The sequence below is a fragment of the Caloenas nicobarica genome, chromosome 7, assembly GCF_036013445.1.
Source record: "Caloenas nicobarica isolate bCalNic1 chromosome 7, bCalNic1.hap1, whole genome shotgun sequence".
Lineage (NCBI taxonomy): Eukaryota > Metazoa > Chordata > Aves > Columbiformes > Columbidae > Caloenas > Caloenas nicobarica.
The window spans coordinates 19,477,808-19,498,345 of record NC_088251.1 but is presented as its reverse complement, the minus strand read 5'-3'; the positions used below and the strand labels follow the sequence as shown (position 1 = coordinate 19,498,345).

The 20,538-nt window shown below is 46.1% G+C and overlaps 1 protein-coding gene across 2 annotated transcripts; it reads left to right on the top strand.

The window, feature by feature from the left end:
* The first annotated feature begins 1,090 nt into the window (after positions 1-1,090).
* On the top strand, positions 1,091-19,923 carry CXCL12 (C-X-C motif chemokine ligand 12). 2 transcript variants are annotated; one of them, XM_065638945.1, is made up of 5 exons: positions 1,091-1,217; positions 6,497-6,614; positions 10,007-10,093; positions 13,794-13,891; positions 15,834-19,923. In XM_065638945.1, the coding sequence occupies exons 1-5, from the start codon at positions 1,157-1,159 to the stop codon at positions 15,863-15,865; spliced, it is 396 nt and encodes a 131-aa protein (XP_065495017.1). In that variant the 5' UTR covers positions 1,091-1,156; the 3' UTR covers positions 15,866-19,923. The 2 variants fall into 2 exon arrangements, with proteins under 2 accessions (XP_065495017.1, XP_065495018.1); XM_065638946.1 differs by lacking the exon at positions 13,794-13,891.
* Positions 19,924-20,538: the final 615 nt, after the last annotated feature.

Sequence of the window (20,538 nt, the reverse complement as noted above, 5' to 3'; positions counted from 1 at the left end):
GAGTGCAAAGCTACTCAGGGTATAAACTGACTGTGCTGCTGTCTTTGGTAGCATCGTGGACCTGTCCTGTAAACACTTCCAGACCAGGATTAGCTCTACCCACTCGGCCTCCATCTGTCCCAATGGGCCCCTGTTTTAAATGCAGCTGAGGGGTCCAAATTCAATCAAAGTCTCGATGTTTATTTAAAGTATTGTATGGCAACAAACAGGGCCCCGTGGGTTTGAACTGCAGACAGCGAGGACATGCTTAAGTCAATTACACTTGACAATGCTGTAACAGCTCAGGGTAAGCGGCACCCCTTAGACCTCCAGGCTCTGCAGCGCTATCGGGCTTTCAGCCGAGGTGCCAGGGAGCCCGACGGCATCTGCAACACAAAGGAAGCGAAATGTGGCAGCAAATGTACAACTGGAGTCCAGCTAATTCGGGGAAAAGGTTGTGTTTTGAGCCAAACATGCGGAGGCTAAAACTGAAAGCCTTTCGCTCTCTCCCCTCCCCACAAATACCAGATAAACTTCTGCAAAGATGCTTCGTATGCGGCACCGGATCTGATGGCCAGGGCATCAGTGTAAATACAGATTGGCCCCCACGGGAGTGAAGGCGTGTGAATGCTGAGACGTTACAGGATGCCGCCCCACAGCTGTCCCAGCTCCAGCAGCTCCGGTTCAAGAGCAGTGCGGCCGGGGTGCCCCAAAAGAACCGGGGCTGGCATAGTTTGGCGAGGAAACTTTCTCCCCTGTCCTGGCTGGATGGGGTGACCGTGATCCCGGCTCCCCGCCGCGCCGCAGCCCTCAGCCGCCGTGCGGGCGGGACCGGGGGGGAACGCAGCGCCACTGCCGTCCCACTGCGGGCTCTGGTCGCGGGGCTGCTGCGGCAAGCGCTTTGCCTGGGGGAAGACTGCCGGGCTGACGGAGCGAAGAGAGGAGAGGAGCCCTCGCTCCTTTGGTTCGTTTCCAAACATTTTTGACAGAGGAAGGATGTAATAACATGCCACGGGCAATAAATCATAAGCTAGCTACTCCCCCTGGCTCCCCTCCCCCAGCCACGGCGGTCCCGGCCCCTCTATAGAGGGAGGGGCGGAGGGAACTCCAGCAGAGCGCCGCAGCCGCCGGGACCAGCAGTCCAGCTCCTGCCCCACGCCCCGCCAGCCGCCCCAGCATGGACCTCCGAGCCCTGGCTCTGCTCGCCTTCGCCCTGGCGATTATCTCCCTCTCGGAGGGTAAGTGCGTTGCCGGGACGCTGAGCTCGCCGCCTGCTCGCCGCCTGCACCGCTGCTGCTCCGGGCGCCGGGGAGCCAGGCCGGGGGCGACGGTCCCGCGGAAATCCCCGCTCTTCCCCCCGCTCCCCGAAGCTCTCCCGCTCTCCTGGCTCTGGCTCATGTCGCAGCTCAGATGTGCGCGTCTGGCGATCCCCGAGCGATAGCCGTTGTGAGCTGGAAGCAGGCAGGCTCTGCCTCCCTGGCTCGCTCGCTCGCTTTCTTCAAAAGAAGGCTGGCTAAAGCGGTCCTCTTTGCCAAACTTATCCCAGATTGAAATCGGCTGGGGGAAGACTTTCTACAGCACTCGGTCTGCAGGGAGGTGGTTTGGTTGCAAAATATGCGTATCGATTTCTCCTTAAAAAAACCAAAAAATGTTACAAGAAATGAGAAACATGCGGTTGTTCGGTTCCTTTTCTGTCCTCTTTCGTGATCTGTCTTCCCTCGATCAGGGCAGAAGTGCGCGAAAGTGGTCACTCGGCAGGAATTCACTGCATCCCCTGCAAGGGTGCAGGGAGAGGTGCACCGACGAGATGTATAGGGAAACGCGGGCTGGCAGCCGACGAGAGCTGCCGTGGCGGCAATCGTCGCTAAGGCAGCGACACCAGGGCCGCCTTCCCCGCACCGCGTTGCAGCGCCGTCTCACAGCCCGCCCGCCCCACGCCGGGCCCCGCGGTCCCGCGTGTCACCGCCGGCCGCAGCGGCAACTGGCCGGCTTGCTTTCTGACTGCCCGCCCTGGGACTCGTCGGGCGCGGGCGGCCTCAGAGACCGCGGCAACCTGCGCTTCTGACTCCGCATCCCGCGGGCAGCAGGGAGCCCAGTGCCGCGGAGCTCCGGAGGAGCGGGGACCGCGCGGGACAGCCCCACTCCCCACGCGTGGCGAGGCGGGGGTCCTTCCCGCAGCCTCTGGGCATCTTCCAGGCGCTCCTCCTACGGCTAGCTTCTCGCCTGGCAGAGATCTGCCACCTTTTGTACCCTCATCGAAAGCTTGCTGGCTAGGTAACGAGCGCCCTTTCAAACTCCACTCCCGTACTGTTCTCCCATTCTGTCTCACCGAAACTTGGGTGTTCCCCACCCAGGGCGGCAGAGGATGCCCTCCGGTGCCCTTTTTGTTTAGTCCGAGAGAGTTAATCGCTCTCGATAATTTTGCCAATGCCTTTTCACAGTGCTGTCCCAGCAGCAGCCCCAGTCCCGGTGAAGCACACAAAAAGCCAGCGCGAAGCAAGCACTTCCCCAGAGACTCCCACAGGCAAACCCAGCCAGGTGGGCTCTGGTCCCTGAAGCTTACGCCGGGACCCGCCGCGGTGGGGCTGCGAGCTGGGAAGCGATCGCGCAGGTAGCAAAGGCAAACCCCGGCGGCCGTAGGTGGCAGGGCCAGCTCCGACCCCTCGTCTCCCGCCGCCACCAGCCCCGCGGAGGACACGATGCCCGGGCACCCAGAGAGGGCTCCCCTCGCCCTCCGGTGTGGGTCTGCAGCGAGCTGGGGGAGCGCTGCCGGCCTGCACTGGGGCTGCAACCCGGACGGGAGGCGCGGACATGCTGGACCGGGGCCGGCGGGGGCTCCGGGGTTCCCCCTCGATTTCTCTCCCCTCCGGCAGCGCTTAGCACAAGGCGGAGGAGCTGGCAGAGCTGCACGGCTGCACCTCGCTTTGCTCCCTGCTCTGCAGCACTCCTCAGCTGGCAGCAAATGGCAGTAGGTATCTTCATGGCAGAGTAAGCGTGCCAGGGACCTGGCTACTTGCATGAGGAAATGGCTTAAAATGTTGGAGAAAAGCTAGCCTAAGGAGAGAAACCCCACCGGTTTGCAGGGATCAGAGTGAGGTTCTTTGCCTACTTCTTTGCATGTCATGTAGTGCTCTCAGCCCTGATCCAGATGAGGGCTTGCAGGGCTATCTTGTCCTGGAGGGCAGCTGAGCTCTGAATTCTTCCTAGCCACTGTGATAAAGCTGTATCTGCCTATCATAGCCTCAGTCCCCAGGGAAATTGAATTATTCTAGTCTTTAAAAGTTGCCAGCCCTCCCCTGATATTGACAAATTCACCCTTGGATGGACAGAAGTAAAACAAAGCTTCCGTGAAATGTGTTGTGTGTTCACGCTCAGCCTGCTTGCCTGGATACAGCTTCCTTCTTCATTCAAGCGCTCATTGTTCATTTACAGTGTCCAGTTCCAGTGTGAGTGAGGCAAGCCAGGTCCCAATGAGGTACCATCCAACGTTTGTGAGTGGCTACTCTGTGACGGAGATTTTTGCAAGTGCTTTGTTGCTAGACAGAATTTGCCAGTAAAAGTGGGTGTTTAGAGCCAGCAAAACTCAGCTTTGAATTAGAAAACAGTAAAACTATTTATTATTAAAAAAATCCCAAACCAGTCAACACCAAGAACCTTTCAGACCCTTCTAGTCAAGATCAAAAGAGGTGTTCTCTTTTTGTCTGAGGAAATAAGGATGAAAGAACGACATTGAGATGTCTGAATAGCCTCTGGCTCTTCTGTAACTTTTGACTATATTGACCCTTTTTAACCAAATGTGCCAGACAGATAAAGGTCTTAAAAGCTCTATGTGCCAAGAGTTTCATGAAAACTAGTGTTTAAATGTAACATTGCAATTAACAGACTACATGAATTTATCCTGCTGAGAGAACGGCTTCAGCTTTGCTCAGTGCTTGTTAGACATCAGAGAACTCACAGAGCATTAACTCATGCAGTACAAATCTGTAGAATAATTGGGTTAATCACCTCTAGTGTGCATGGAACAATTTGTTTCAAATTTTGAAATGAGATAAGGAAGATGTTTGCCAGCCTCAGGGTAAGACCAGAAATATCCCCTTCTGAAAATATGGCCCCCAAATGGCCCCTTCCCCCTCCTACTTGAGGATGATGGGCGTTCATGTGTTGGGAGATGCCACATGCCCTAGTTCCTGATTTTAAGCCTTGCTGAGAGCAGAGCAAGCTACAGCCGAGCTCTCAGAGCCAGAGTGTTGGAGGGACAGTGGCAAGAGATACTGGTTTCCTCTAAATGATGCTGAGAACAGACCCAGTGCCTGTGCTGCCGCTCTGTGGTGCTTGGTGCCTGTTGCTGATCACCAACTGGAGGCACAGAAATGCCAAAAGGGTTCTTGTGCTAGGAAGGGAGCTGTCATTCCACCTCACACTGGGGTGTCAGAAGAACACTAAATGTTGGGTCTTCCCTTCTTTCTTGCTATGCTGGATGCCAGGGAACAACTTTGGGACTCATGGACATGTTACTCATGGTTAAATTTGCTCTGCTCCTGATTTCAGGTGAGGTGGGATTGTAAGTCCGTCTCCCAGTCTCACAGAGGGCAGGATTGCATTCCCAAGTCATAGATCTGAACAGTTCATCTCTTGCGTGTTTAGGATAAAGCTTGCTTAAATTTGGTTGGTACAAGCTTGCAGAGCCTCTTCCACTACAGCTGTGCTGAGGGTTGTAGTATGACTGCATTCAAGTTCAGTGTTCCTTTCCAATACAAATTCACTGATATGTAGCTATCAGGCACAGATTTGCAGTGGGAAACCCTAGTGCCTTTCTCTTTCCCTTCCATGTTAGCACTAGTCGTCAGTCTAGTGCATATTTGTGAGGCTGACCCTGCAGCCCTCCTTCCTCCTTCCCCTGCAGATGGGAGCTTCTCCTCCCATTTATTAACTCGTTGTTGTTTGGACTGCCATAAAACTGATAGAAAATGTCCTTCAATTTTCTTAACTTACAGGCCAGATCCTAGTGTGAACCTGGAGGAACTCTGCTCCCACTCATGAATTCCTCTCATGTCTGCCTATCTGCCTGTGGGATCTGATTCTGGCTCATCTCTTAGTAGAGACACTTGGAAAATAGGGTTTTCCCTCCTGAGGACAGGGTGATTTTACCATGTTGTCTGTAGTTATATGTGCTAGAGACAGGCAATGTGCAATCTTTAGAGATCCACTGCACTTTGAAAAGCTGTCTCTTTTCTCACCTTTCTAGATGGCAGTTTAGGGATTCCAAGCCTTTCTCTGCTCTTTAGCTCTCCATCTGTCTTAAAGGAAAATGGATTTGGATGCTGGGTGTGTGCCTGTGTGGCTAAATAAACAGAGCATCAGATTGCCATGTGGGATCTAAAGCCCTGTCAGATATAGATCTGACCATCTACAGCATGAGCCAGACCTTATGGGTTAGGCATATGAATTTTAATTCCTCCCAGAGGCTGAAAACTGCTCCACTGAGGAATTGTTTAAAATCCTAGGCAGCTCCTCCTAGATTTCCAGGCAAGGCTTCTGTGTTTGTATTTTAGTGTGCATGGGGCTTTGAATCTTACATACAGAGTGAAGACCTTATTTATGTGCACTTGGTTGCCAGTAATTAAGTTCTTCCGTGGAGAAATCCAATAGCAGAAGGACTGCATCAGAGGCTGTGGTAAGAGCCAGGCTGCTCACTTCTGCATGCATATTCATGGCTGATTTTTAGCCTAGGGGGCTAAACATTAAGAATTAATCCGTCCCTAGTGCTGCCAGTGACGAGACATCCAGTCTGGTGGTCTCTTGATTTGTATATGAGGAGCCCACTCCCCGATAACTATCTCCACGATTGCTGTTACTTTGCCACCGGGTGGAAGTTCAAAAGACACCAAATCTCTCCTGTGAAATCACTGTGATCTCGCATCTCCAAGTCGCACCTCCTCGTGTGAATATCTTGTCTGGGAGTAAAGGCTGGCTGTAGTGGGAAAGGTCAGCTCCTGGGCCCTGGGAAAGCCTGAAACACTCAGGGCTTTTCTGTAGCCAGTAAGTCCCCCGTGAAAAGCCTGCACCTGAGCCGAGCCGTTTTGATCTGAACTGTTTGGAATTCATCGCTTTCTTCTAGCTACCTTCTAATTTGGCCTCGGGTCAAAATCATTTGGCAAGAACAACACTGAGGACAAGTGCCCCCTATTATGGCCTTTATCTTGTCTAATTACCAGGAGCATCACTGCACAATGGAGCGGTTCCTTATTCTAATCTCTTCTTTACTTATCTCCATTTTCTCTCCCTCTTCTTTTGTCTTCCAAAATCCCACGCATCATTATCGAAAGGCTGGGTACTGGGGTAAAAGGATTGTGCTGTGAGCTGTGGGCAAATGCCCTCCCAAAGCTACAGCTTTTCTATTGCTTTTTTTCACCTGCATATTTGGAGGGAGTTTCTGTCAGCCTTGGTCTGTGTATCTGTGCTGCTGACAGGGGAGCAAGAGGGAGTAACGTGTCCTTTCTCTCCCTGTGTTTCACAGAGAAACCTGTCAGCCTGACTTACCGGTGCCCATGTCGATTCTACGAGAGCAACGTGGCAAGAGCCAACATTAAGCACCTCAAAATCCTCTCCACACCCAACTGCTCACTTCAGATTGTGTAAGTCTTTTGCTCTTTTCATCTGGTTGCAAATCTCAGGTGTCAAAAGGAAGAGTCACAGAGCTGGTTCCTGCTTTGGTGGCTGCAATTCGGTCTGTGTGTCATGCCGTGATTTCCAATTCATCTCTTTATCCCATGTGTCACATAGAGCTGGATCTTGCTTTGCCTCACACAAAGGATGCCCATTGCCTTAGATGTGGAGCTTCACACCTTGAGAAAAAGACTTTACCACAGTCTGAGTCTTCTAATGCTCCACTTCTCCACAGAAAGGAGATAAACAGGGAAAAGGAATTCCCGGATTTTGTGTAGCCTGCACAGGAGGTACAGACCCTTAACATGTGCTGTCCTGATCTAGGGACACACCAGCTACTGACAGACTCTGGTAAATCACAGATCACAACAGGACAGAGATGATAGGTTCCCCATGAAAAATAACCTCTTTGTTTTTGCTGAAAAAGAAACACCGATTTTCAGAAAAAAATAGGGTCATAGATTTCTGAATGCATGTGTTTTTAGGAAGGTTTTTTTGGTTCATTTGTTCATGATTAACCCCTTCTCTCCTCTCCCAAAATTTAGATTCTTCAGAAGAAAAAAGTTAGTATTCATCTTTTCATTGCAAGGGAGCACTACTACCATCAGCTTCTGTTAATCTCTGTAACAGGGTCTTAGTGACTAGACAGAGTTTCTGTTCAGTGCTCCTAACACCAGTTTTGTCTTCGATCCATGTTGAGTCCTTCTAGTTGTAACTTACATGCTGTAGAAATCCACCTTTTGTCATCCAAAACATTCCTGTACTCAGAAAACTGATGTAGTTGCATGAGATTTCTCAGGAATCTACAGATATTGAACAGCATGCATCCATTCATGAACCAGTTTTTACTCATATGATGTTTTTCTCTTTTAAACCACTCTGGGTAGATCATACACATTTTCTCATGCATGCTTCTGCCTTAGGATTTGATAGAAGACAGTGAGAAAAATGTAAGCCTCAGCTGAGAAATAATTTCCTTTCACAAAAATGGCAAAACCAGCTGTGACTAACTCTGATCTCTACCTATAAACAATTTTAGAGGCAAGCATCCAAAATGCAGTAGTGTATGGATTTGTGCTCTGGGATTGTAAATGGATGTCATAAGGGTCCCAGCACTAAGACTTTGTAGAGGATTTGGAATTTTCTGGAGTAGTTTCAAGAAAATGACAGGCATTTAAGACAGGATAGAGTATACATCTGTCTCTTAATTAACGTGGGACTATAGTAATTAGAAATCCATAAAAGCATGAAATGCAGAAACACAAACAGCTCATGTTCTTGTCCATTCCTGACCTAAATGTGTTTCTTTGCAACATGATTTAGTGGCACACAGAACACATGAACCTATGGTTGTTACTTTAAAAAGTAAGGTACTTAGAGAACTTACCTCCAAATCCCGCTGAAACATCATGAGTTTGAACTAGATCTTTATTGAAACAGAAACTGAAATGGAATCAAAACTAACATACGAATTTCCCATCTTGATGGTTGTAAGCACACTCTGAATTTAGTGGCTATGTATTTTACAGTGGAGGTGTAATTAACTTAGAAGCTGCTGTTTTCAGGAATAGAGAATCTCAATGAAATCAGATAGTTTCAAGTTGGTGGGGTTTGTTTATTTGTTTGGAGTTTGTTGTTGGGGTTTTTTGGGTTTTTTGTTTGGTTGGTTGGTTTCTCTTGGATATTTTTTTTTTTTTTTTGCACAACTACATTCCCCTTTATGGTTGAGGGGAATTGTACCTGAACAAAAAGCCTAAGAGCAGGCTTTTGTCTTTGCTTCTGTTGGAAGTCATCTCTCCAAATTCAGGAATCTGCTCTGTCAATGTCTACTTCTACAAAGCTCACCCTAATTTTCCTGCTTTTCATAATGGGGAAATAGGCATTTTTTGCATGCAATTAATTGCATCTGAAAGTAGACACCTAAACCAGTTCAGATTAACACTCCATACAATTGCCTAGGTCTCTGCCATGACTGTACAAGGAGCAAGGGTTAACAGGCTCAGAATTAAATGTCTAAAAAAAATCAAAGTCTTAATATTAGGTGAGAGGAGTTGCATTGCATGTGGCCTAAAGCCGGTTACATGTGCTTTTGGTTCTGTACCCTATGAGGCCAGCTCAAGAGTTCCCAGGCATTGCTAACATCAGCAAATCCATTCTTGCTTTCTGTTGGTATCACTCCACTGGAAATACTCCAGCTTGGCACTGCTGTAAGGGAAATATGAATTAGGCCCATTCATCTTTTTTATTGGCACAGGGCTTGCAAGACTGGATCTTCGATGCGTTTATGTTACAGCTGTGTTGTTGCATAACTTCAGACCAAGGAGCCTTTTTGACCCGTTATTTCTTACACCATAGTTTCATATTCTGCAGATTTTGTTTTATAAAGCAGGGAATGTTTTGGCTTCCATCCAGCAAAATACTTAAAAAAGCACTGAACTTATTCCTATAGGCATTTCCATGAAACTGCTGTTTAAGAGGAAGTTTCTAAGCAGCTGGGGCAGAGGCAGGGTGCTTCGGGGAATGCGAGAGATCACAGATCTCTCAAGAAGCCCTGAGATCTCTGGAGGGTCAGACCTGCTGAAAGGCTATTTGTACTGCTTCTGTACAAAAGATGCAGATAGCCCAAATGCCAAATTCACAGGAAATTCAAATTAGCTAAACAGTTTGGTGTGCAAAGTACAGCTTGGATATCCAGGAGAAACCACTCAGGAGGTTTCTGCTTTTGTTTCCAGTGCTGAGCAAATACATGAGGTAAAACTTGCCTCTGCCACTATGGTACTGCCAGTTGTCTTCCTGCCTGCAACCTGTTAATTCAGATTTGTATAAAACAAAAAGCTAATGAGTGACCAGACCCTTTCAGAGCATGCAAGAGGTATGATTTGGTGTCCGTCCCTAAAATATGTGAAACTTCAATTTTGGATTGAATCCAAAAGCTGTTCTTAATTAATTAATTGAGAAAATGACCTATATTTACCATGTCAGTATTTCCAAATGAAGTTTAGCTGTTGTCAGCACTGAACTCATAACAGCCCAGGTATGAATTGAAAAACTTAGATTCAAATTCTGTATCTGTCCCACCCTCACATGTGTCCCAGTATAGACCATAAGAATCAGCATCAGAGGAGACAGATGGTACCAGTGCTTTGAAACCAGGGATATTTATAATAGGTACCTCGAGGATGGTGGACTTAACCCATCCTTTTCATGGGTTAACTGAGGGCAGCACTGACACTCAAGGAAAACATAGCTCTATTGTCCCTAATAGAATTGCAAACCTGTGTGCAAAATCAGGCATTGGGAGGTGGGTGTGGACTGAGGAGCATCACATGCTAGACTCACTCTGACTTTTCTCCTTTGGCAGTGCAAGGCTCAAGAGCAACAGCAAGCAAGTGTGCATTGATCCCAAGTTAAAGTGGATCCAGGAATATCTGGAGAAAGCTTTAAACAAGTAAGGCAAGAGACAAATGGACTTAACACCTAACATCCCGAGTTATTAAAGGGTAGAACATTAAGGGCTGGCTCCTACCATGTGGACAAACTACTCGTGGAATCAGATATTGTTTTGAAGATGGGTTTGGAGTTGACCTAGTCTGTATTAAAACAACATCTTCTAGTATATCATAAATGTTAAATGGAGAGTTTTCCCAGGATTTGAGGCAAAATCTATCCTAATGAATCCGTTTTGGGGTCCCCAATTCATCCTCTTTTTTAAAAGAGCCGTTCTCCCAAGGAAAAAAGCTTCCTTTATGCCCCCTATTCCTCATGCCAAACTACAATGAATTAAAAATCTATATTGTTCCAGTTTCTTTGGAGCCCCTTCTCCATGTTACACTGGGAGTCTGTTTGCACAGGCAGCTGAGGCCGAGGGGGTCTTGGTGCTAAATATTGTTTCTGTTCTGGCCAGTGTGGAGTGCTATTAATATTGGCCAAGGGAAGATGTGCTGCCATGAATAAGGCTCTCCCACAAGGCCAGGGGAAAACCAACTATACTGGGCAAATTCAAACTTTTGAAATCTATTTTTATTCCCTTTGAAAGCAGGTGATCATGGCTATCCCAAGGTGGACCCAGCCTATCTTAGTTCAATTTTATGGTAAGCAAGAGCAGCACAGAAAACATTTCTGTGTTGAGCAGCAGGGGAGGGCTCCAGCCTTCCTGGGATGACAAGTGATGGTACAAAACATTTCCTTGCTTGCCCAGACCCCTGTGATTGATACAGCTGCAGTATTTTGGCCAGCAAGCCTACCTGTGCACTCAGTATCCCTCCCACCCTTGCCACCACATTCCCATCCCTCAGTAACCACTGTAACCGTGCTGAACCTTGTGCCCCTGCATCTGCAGGGTAAAGGCAGAGCTGGAATCCAGTCATTTGCAAAAGCGATGCGTTCTTGGAGAAACATGCGGAAGGGTATGGCCCCAGGGCAGATGCGAGGCAGTACAGGTAGCTGAATGCCCTCCACTATTTGCTTTGCAAACGCATCTGCCAAACAAGGGGTAGAGTTGAAAAAAAAAAGAAAAAAAAAATCTTTGTTCCCCTGTACTTTTACAATAAGCAAGGGGAGAAATGCTTCCAAAGGTAGAGAGATTCCTCCATGTGGCCCATTCAGGATCACACTGGGACCAAGAGTGAGGAGGAGGAGAGAAGGAAGCCAGTTAACAAACTGACTGTGATTCCAGCTCTGACAGCTCTTCCCATCTCATCCAATGCTCAGTGCCTTCTTTGCCGCCAGCACTCAGCCCCTTGTCCTTTGGGCAAATTCTCTGCAGAGTTAATCCAGGTTAATGCTGCCAGGATGGCTTTGGATTTAGGCACAACTGAACCTAAGAGCAGGATGTGGCTCATGCTGACTATCCTAGGGGCTTGGGCTACTTTGTTTTCCAGCTTGGGAAAGTTCTCAAGCCCCTGCCTAAGTTTCTGCTTGCTGTCAGCCCCAATGAAGCCTTGGTGCTGTTCATAAGATCTGAAACTTAGGAGGCACTTAAGAAATTTGTAGGGTTGGACAAATGTGATTATGTGCTCCGATCCTGCTTGCCTAACTTAGGGGAACAGCTCAGCTGGTACACGTTCTGCTCTCACTTCCACTAGTGAAGATCTAGGGCCAGCTCTACTGAAACCAGTGAGCCTGTGCCTGATCTCCAGCCAGATTCTGTGTTTTGTTTACCTAATGATAGTTCAGAAGCAGTTCTGCTAATTTGGTGGACTTTACCCTGGTTTACATTGAGTAACAGAAGATAATTTGGTCCCAGCTCTACTGAAATAAGATGACAGGAAGCATGTATCTCCATCACCTAATCCTGTAATCATGACATTGTTTTCATTTTCCAACTAGTAATGATAGCACCAGTGGCATTTTCATGCTCCACAGACAGTCAATGCTCTGTCTGTAGTATTTTCACAAGGCATGTTTTTGATATATTTTAGTGCACAGCTTTGACTTCTTCAATGAAATGTACTTTGGAATATATTTATAGTGCATCAAACAATTCATATATTTGAATTGGAGCCATATGAATGTTGGTAGTTTAAAACACCGATATCCCTCTAAACTACAAACAACTTGTAAAATAAATATATATAGATTTATAAATGTTAATGTAGCTATCAATTTCAATCAGCCATATATTATATTTTTTCACTTGTACTGAAATTGTATGAAATGTGACATTACCCTATATGCACTAGCAATAAAATGGCTAATTGTCTCATGTTATGAAAACCCAATTGTACATGGGAATTTATTTTTCTGGAATAAAATCAATACATTTTGTAGAAAGAGCTCTTGTAATTGCTTAAGTAAAATCCAAACTGTCAAGACATCTTAATCTATACCAGTGCTTCAATACGAGAATATCTTTTGTGTTATAATCTGCAGCTAAGGGTAAGGAAAAGTTCATAGAATATAGTAGTCCAATACAGTTGATTGTGAGACCAGAGATGGTTTTTAGTAGGGAATTATTTTGCTCACTAATTCTGCTTAGCCTTTATTATTGCTTGATATTCATCACATCTCCATGTAATAGACACACTTATGAGACATCAGTAAAATACATTCAGGCTGTCAGGAATCCAGATTCCTTAACTGGCTTTAAAAATCATTGTGCAGCTGCTGTGGCCAACATCATTCAATGTTCATCCATTTTATAGACAAGGGGCAAATCAGTGTTTTCTTGAAATACCTAACAAACCCTTTATCACTTCCAGGCGATCCCAGTCATCATTTACAGTACATTGACTGCCTTTCCTTTTTCCTTCTCCCTTCATGCAATAATATGCAAAATCATGCCCTCGCAGAGTTAACAGAGCCCAAAATAAAGAGTCCAGCTTGTCCACTGCCACATTATATAGTGCCACTTGAGAAGTTCCCTCACTCTGAGATACTGGAGTCCCTTAAGCTCAGTGGCTACTGCTGGCACAGATGAGAGAGCTGATGGATTAGGAAAAGATAACAAAGTCAAATAGGAAGAAACTTTCCCTTGAGCCCACTGGGAGAAAGGAGAGGAAACTCCCAGCTCCTAGGGGCTGGCTGTGATGGGAGCCAAACCCTACTGCTGCCTTCTTACATAGTGTTTGTAAATCCTGGTGTGGCAGCTCTTCCTAATTTCTGACCTCATTTCTAAATAAGGGCTCAAGTACACGATGCCAAAAAACTACCTCCCAATACCCCACCAAGCATGTGCTGGGTGAATGCCCCACGTGGTGGGGTATAATGTAGGCAACTATCTTTACCGCCTTGTTTTAAGGCACTGAATGCTCACAAATACTACAGAGTAGCCACCGGTTCTTGTTGAAGTCAATGGGAATGCTGGGTGAGAAGCCAGAAATCCAGTCTTCCTCTGCTTTAATTGTAGCTCAGAGGTTGTAGCTGTGTGGTTGGTGGGGCTCCTGGCTGACAAGTTCTGGCAGGCATTTGGGGAGGCTTTGGTGTTTTGGGGAAAAGAGTTGTTCTGGCCTCAGAATTTGCAGATGTCCTGTCACCAGGGCACTTTCATTTGCCTAGCATTCCTCTGAGGCAGAGGGTATACAAAAGAGGATGTTATAATCATTTGCACCCTGCCAGCAAGATGGGAAGGGATCATAGGATAAATGTGAATAAGGCCTTTGTATATGGATAATTTATGGCAGTCTTTTTGTATTTTTCTTTTAATTTAGACCAAGTCATCGCACTCATAAAAAAAAGCAACAGAAGAAACGGGGCCCACTCTGCCCTTCCCGTGCAACACCACTAAAGTCTCCAGGGAGGAAGAATGGTAGGAAGCATTAGTTTCTGAGCTGGGATATCTCAGGTTCAAGTCCCTGCTCTTCCACTGACCATCCTATGCAATCTTGGGCAAATATATCAGTTCTTCCAGGCCTCTATTATTTTCTCATATTTGTTGAGGATAATATCTATAACCTCCCTGCAGAGGAGTGTTATATAGATAAAATTCTTAAAACAGGGTCAAAGTTCAGCCACAACAAAGGTGGACACCTAAAGAGGCCAAAATAACCCTGAGGCAAACCCAAAGTCAAAAGCAGGGTAAAGGTTTGGAAGCCGTATTTCTTTTAGCTGATCATATTCTTGCAGTACCAAACTGACAGAGTTCAGCTATAAATAACAGCTGTGAATTTGTCACTGGTGTTTTTTAATGACAAATGCAGCACTAGGTGGTGATAACATGATTTGGTGCATTGGTGACTGGTTGACACCTGTCCTATGCCAGATGCTAGGCGAGTCCCAGAGAACAGTGTTACATATGCCACTGATCTGAATGTCCCAGTTGTTTTTTTCCACCAAGGTGGTGTGTCCTGCCTTTCTGCACAAAAAGAAGTAGGCTTACTGGTATGGGATATTGGAAAATGTATCTTCAAAGAGGAAAATTTTGCTAATGACTTAGTTAGCCTCTTTATGCCTGGATGAGTTTTCCAAGGCTACCTTCAATGAGAGTAGCCACAACTGTCTCTGATTGTGGTCACACAGGCTTAGCTGTCCAGCAGGCATTGAATGGGAAGTTTGTCCAGATCCTGTAGGCTAGACAAGACATGCTGGGACATCAGGGTTTTTGAATACCTGGTGTTTACCCTCTAACACTTGTAACTCAGTAACCTCATCTATATTGCAAAAGGCTGATCAGCCTGGACCAGAAATAAGGGTTACTTCAGACAAAACCCGGAGGCCACCAGCACAGACTGGCCCCCTGTTCTGAGTGAACCCTGCACATAATACACTTGCACTCTGCTGTGATGTCTAACCCACCACTCTCCCAGGGTACCATGCTCACACTGAGCATGGGAGACTCAATCTGTCTGCCTCCTACCCTGACCTCTCTACCTTGGCACTTAATGCCTCACGCATTTACTGTGCAGCTTGTGGCTGCTCACCCTCCCTGCCACCCCACCTTCCCTGGGCAGCTGGTCACCACGAACTGTGATGTGCTCCCCAACTGCCCACAGCAGGTGAGGTCCCGGAGCAGGGAAGCCACAGGGATGGCTCCTGGCTGGGCAGCATACTCAGGGACCTCTGGTCTACAGCCATGACATGGTGAGAGCTGAATACCAACAAGAGCAGAGTGTGGGCTGTCCTCTGTGTTCCTTCATCCCCACAATGACATGGCACCCTGTGGAGCTGCAGTCCATGATCTCCAACACAGCTGTGGGGTAGGGTCACGTAGAGAAGGCATTCTCAGTGTCACTTGCTCCACTACCAGGGCTGCTTACAAATGATTAATCCCTCCTTTCCCTGCTGTTTTTTTCGTTGTTGTTTTTTTTGTTGTTGTTTTTTTGTGTTTTTTTCTTTTTTGTTTTGTTTTGTTTTTGTTTTGTTTGGTTTTTTTTGTTTTGTTTGGGTTTTTTGTTCTGTTTTTTTCCTCCTGAGTCCCTTTGCCCACTGATAATTCTCTGCTCTGACTTTCAAGTTCAGAATTAGCTTCCTAGCCAGCATCCCTCCTAAGTTAGCTCTGAACACCTTACTAACTGTGATGAGCACAACCTGCCCAAAATAACTCTCATTGCTGGGATTGCCCTGCTCGGTCCCAGTAGCTCCTTGTGGAGAACTTCCCCCAAAATATTTAGCAAATACTGGTTGGAGGGGCTGCAGAAGAAATGCCTTTGTGTTAGTCCAGACACAGATTTGCTGTTTGACTAGGCCTGATATCAAAGCTTTTGCAACTGAAATAAACCTTAATAGTGTTTCACTCTGTTCTTCATCAACAGGAGGTTCAAGATGTAAGAGGCAAGCGTTGTAAGCCGTCTACAGGATTTCTTACTGTAGGACCCAGAAAGCAGATAACCAGTATTAGGGAATGAATACATTTCACTGTTATCATGCAGCACAAAAGCGCAACGCTTCATGCATTCCCAAAGTTTTTTTTTTTTTGTTTGGGTTTTTTTGTGATTTTTTTTTCCACAAATGGGCTTGCTTTCACAGTGCTATTTTTATATCGTAAGATGTAACTATTTGAGAAAAAAATACGGTTTTATACAGGTTGGTTTATTACCTAGCACTGAGGGCTGATATGAATTTAAACTAACCCTATGTTATTATATAATATTTTATTTCCTTCGCTATGTAGAGGTCCTGCTTTATTTAACTTTCTTTTGGTTCATGCAAGTCTCCTGGAGTTTTAAACCTAGAAGGACATGAACTGTACAGTGCAATGATGTTATGTAAGTAGTGGGGGAACTCCTTGCCTCCAGAATTCATCAAGGCCAAGAACATAGGAAGGCTAAAAGGCATCAGTCATTGATGAAGGTGGATAGCGTTACCATGGGTGGCATTCATAGGTATTTTGGGTGAAGGATCAAACTCACAGCTACAGGGCTAAAGCCCTTCTCTGAAGATCAGAGACCTCGGTTACAGCTGTGAGCAGCTGGGTTAATGCAAGGTGCTAGTACTTGGTTTGTAGCAGTTGTGTGTTTTAGGAGCCACAACACTGATCTGATGTCACCTGGCATTTCCTATGTTCCTGTGTTTCTGATGACAAATTTTAGCACAAAAAGGAATGGGTTATTAAAGGTCTCACCACACGATCATGTTGGAAATCGCTGGAGCAGTTGAATATGCTGCCATGCACCAGGTGTCTTTCCCCACCCATCCACAGGAGGTGACGTCAACTCATCTGGCTAGCTTTGCACTGAAGTATGCAGAGATGCATTCACATGACCCTTCACCAATGATGCTGTAGCCTCGGCTACCGAACAGTCACGTGTACCTGAGGGCAGTAACATCTCTGATTGCTCCGGAGATACCTAGAAGAGGATGTCTGGCCACGTCTTTGGCAAAAAAGATGCCTGGGGCAAGAGATGGTCTGCCTAGTTTGTGGAAGAAGTGGTATTTCTCAGGTGTGGAAATGAAGGCTGACACTCTCTGTTCACCAGTGGTCATGGCCCTGTTTGCTGGTGAACAGGATAGCCTCTGCAATTTCCTTTGCAAAGTACACCTGGGGACAGGTACCACTTCTTGCACCAATCCCCTCTCTTAGCCAGAAATGTTTTTCTCCTGATTCTTACATGTATACGCACTATCGTTGCTATATAGTGTATGGAAAGACACTTGGAGTACTGCAATAATCACATTATGCTGTGCACCCAGATCCAAGGGAAAGCACATTTGTGCAGCACAATGCTTGTGTTTGTGTGTATCTGTGTGTGTATTGTAAACAAAAAAGTGTTATAAGATTGTACTTTTTTGAGTGGGTTGCTTAAAAAGGAAACTTCCCTCTTCCCTGCAGCCTGTGTTGGGAACATTGAGTGTTTCACTAAGCACTCCTTTTTGTGGCAGGCATCTTTTGTGCCTAAGAGGCACTTTGGCTAGCCAGAGACTACCTTATTTCCATGTGGATTCAGGTAAAAATCTTTAAAGTATTTTCCTCTCTGCGAAACAGTGCTATTACAGAGAGTGCTTCAGTTGGGACCACATCACCTCATTTGCTTTAAAGTACAAATCAACTGCTGTGCCTAAAATGTATGTGTTATGATTTTGACATTCCTTCTATTGTTATCATTACCAACTTGATGCTTTAAGTATATTGTGTCTCTATTTTGAAAGGTCTGATACCACTGTGCTTGATGAAATTGGAGCGTTGATTTAATGTGAGTAGGATCAGATCCTCTGTTGTAAAGACAGAAAGAACTGTTATGAGAAAACCAGAGTTTCTTGTCTCCTCCCTGCACTGTACTTTATAGCCCAGGGTCCATCTCTTGTCCCCACAGATGCACCCACAATTGCTAGTGGTTTGCCAGAGGCGGCCACTTGAGTGTCAAAGCCAAGAATGACTTTGGGGAAAGTATGGAAGAATCTTGGTTCCGACACAGATAGGGAGCTTGTCCTTTTCACCCACGATGGTGCATTCTTCACAGGTGTTTCCCATCCAAGGACAGCTTGAGGTCTGATCAGTTCCCATTGGAGTAAACAGAGAACTAAATAATCCTGATTTTGATTCAGCACCATACCTTGCTAGTGATTATAGAAGCCATTAAGATTTTGTTTTTAGGGGAAACATAAGCTTTCCAGTGAAAAGACGGGGTGAGTAGATGTGACTGTACAGTCTTGCCAGAGCCCTGCTGCAGGCTTTGTTAACAGGGAGTGCATCTGGGGTCAGCACCAGCAGAGAAAGGTCTCTGGGCACACGCCAGCCCCGCATTACAGCCTGGGCAAACAGACTACTTTGACAGAAGCATTGAGATGGGCAGTGCTGGAGCACCCTGGCGAAACCCTGGGGACCCAGCTCTGGACAGTATAGCCAGGTAGTGGAGGTACTGCAGGAAATGGGGTCACCTGTCAACCTTCTCTTCTGTGGCACACTAGTAGGCACTGCAGGGGCAGACTGTGCTAAAGGGAGGGCATCTGCTCCTGGGAGAAATGCATGAGTAGCAGCAGGAAGGAAAGGGACTCCCTGCAAAGCTAGGGAGCACTGAGGGCCAGGTGGTGTTTGTCTGGGTGTCTCGAAGGCTCTCTGCCTCGGGCATTTCTTGAGACTCACACCATGGCCTGGGCCCTGCCACAGCTGTAGGTAAGACCACTCAGGGCATGGGGCTGTGCTCAGAAGCCAGCACCACATTCCTCCCTGGCCTGGGGCAAGGTTGAGCACAGTGTGAACGCAGGGTTGTCACAGACCTGGCCAGGAGTAGCTGAAGACTTAAGTGAGAACCTGGTAAAAGGTTTCTCATGCTTTGGACCAAAATTCAACCTTGAGTAGAAAGCTTTGCTTTTTTGCCTGACATTATTTGTGTGATGCATTGGGAAGAGCAGCCGTGCCCCTCACACTAGAGAAATCCGTCACTTGGCTGCCCCAAGCTCCCCATGCTGTCCCGTGCACGGCACGCTCTTCCTCCCTTGCACACCATGGGCTTTGCAGGCTAAGCAGCATTAGAAACCCACTTGAGGAGAGCATTAGATTTTCCTTTCTGCCTTTAGACGTTGACCAAAGAGTGAATCAGGGAAAGGAAGTGTGGGCAGATGGGAGTGATACAGGGACCACACGTGAAAAGAAGGAGGGAAGACATAACACTGAACTGGTGCTGAAAAAGCAGCTTCCATAAATGTGAAATCATCATGTGTGGTATTTTCAAAGTGCAGCTGTCAAATCCTAAGGTTGGATTTTTTTCTTTTTTTAAAGAATTGATGGTATTTATTGCTGTGCCAATTTTTTATTTATATTAGCTTTACACTTGTATGTATGAATATCTTATCAGAATTCTGCCCAAGGAAGGATGAAGGGTGACTTTTTGATGTGTTTTTAACTAAAGTGTTTGAACAAAGGTGACTGTTCATTTTGCAAGGAAGGCTATATTTGAAGTAAAATATACATATTTTGTGGAAAATGCAGTTCCTATAGAAGTTTTTCTTGCTGTTTCCCCTTTATGAGCATCTAGAGAGTCCTTTTTTCTGGCAACTTGTGAGTGATATGATCTATAGTAACCAGGGGGTTCTGAGAACTCACCTCTTAAAATCCGAATTATTTTCTTTACCAACATACCATCAAGACAAGCCTTGTCTGCGAACATGAAACTCTGGTGGCCACGGAGAAGAAAACATTTATCATGATGATAGGGCTGCATGAACCTCCCATCTTCCACTCCTTAAGAACTCAGTGTTGTCAGAATGTGGTAAATACTGTATTTTCTATTTTTATTAAGTAAAAAGAAATATCTTCCCAAATAATGTGAAAAGGGTTGTGTATTTGTGTTCCTGTATGGCAGCTTTTATGGAGGGGTTATATTATGCTTTTGAAATTACTCCTTTCATAGAATATTTTGAAAATAAACACTTTTATATTGTTGTAATTTCTCCCATAAATGTGTATGCACTTAAAATTTTCTTAATAAAAATGTTTATCTAAATGAAATTGTTACTTGTTTCTGATTTATTTCCCTCACATACAAACAACTAAAAGCTTCGCAACAGAAAAAACATTCAGATGTAGTTTAAGTGTCCAGTTTCAAGGATGCCTCTGTGTAGCCTCATGGGCTCAGATTCTGTGCAGGGAACCTGAGGCAAAGTGCCCACAAGGTTTGGCAGGGAGGGGCAGCATAGCAGACTGAAATATGCCATCTTCAAAAGGGAAGGCTTAACCATTTCCTTCCTAAACAGAAGCCCAAACCTTTTTTTTTTTTTTTTTTTTCCTTCCAAGTTGTCGCCTGCAGCAGGTTGACTTCAGTGGAACTGGGAACCTTGAGCTATTTTTACTCCAGCAACAGGGAAGCCATCATCATCTGTGCTGGGGAAGGGATGGGAGGTTCTCTGAAGAGCCTGGTGGGTGTCAGGTGATGCATTTGACAAAAGAACAGATCTTGTGAACAACACCCTCCTTTGGGCTGTTTTTTCTAGGGCACAACCGGGTTAACCTTCAGTTTGAACTGAGGAATGCTTTTTGAGGCTTGTAGGACTGGCTTGAGATCCTGGAGGTGTAACCCTAAC

Bases quoted from the DNA above. Each gene is read 5' to 3' on its own strand.
- CXCL12 (XM_065638945.1), top strand. From the start codon at position 1,157: ATGGACCTCCGAGCCCTGGCTCTGCTCGCCTTCGCCCTGGCGATTATC. The intron at 6,615-10,006 runs GTAAGTCTTTTG...CTCCTTTGGCAG, and splicing joins AACTGCTCACTTCAGATTGT to TGCAAGGCTCAAGAGCAACA. The intron at 13,892-15,833 runs GTAGGAAGCATT...CTTCATCAACAG, and splicing joins GTCTCCAGGGAGGAAGAATG to GAGGTTCAAGATGTAAGAGG.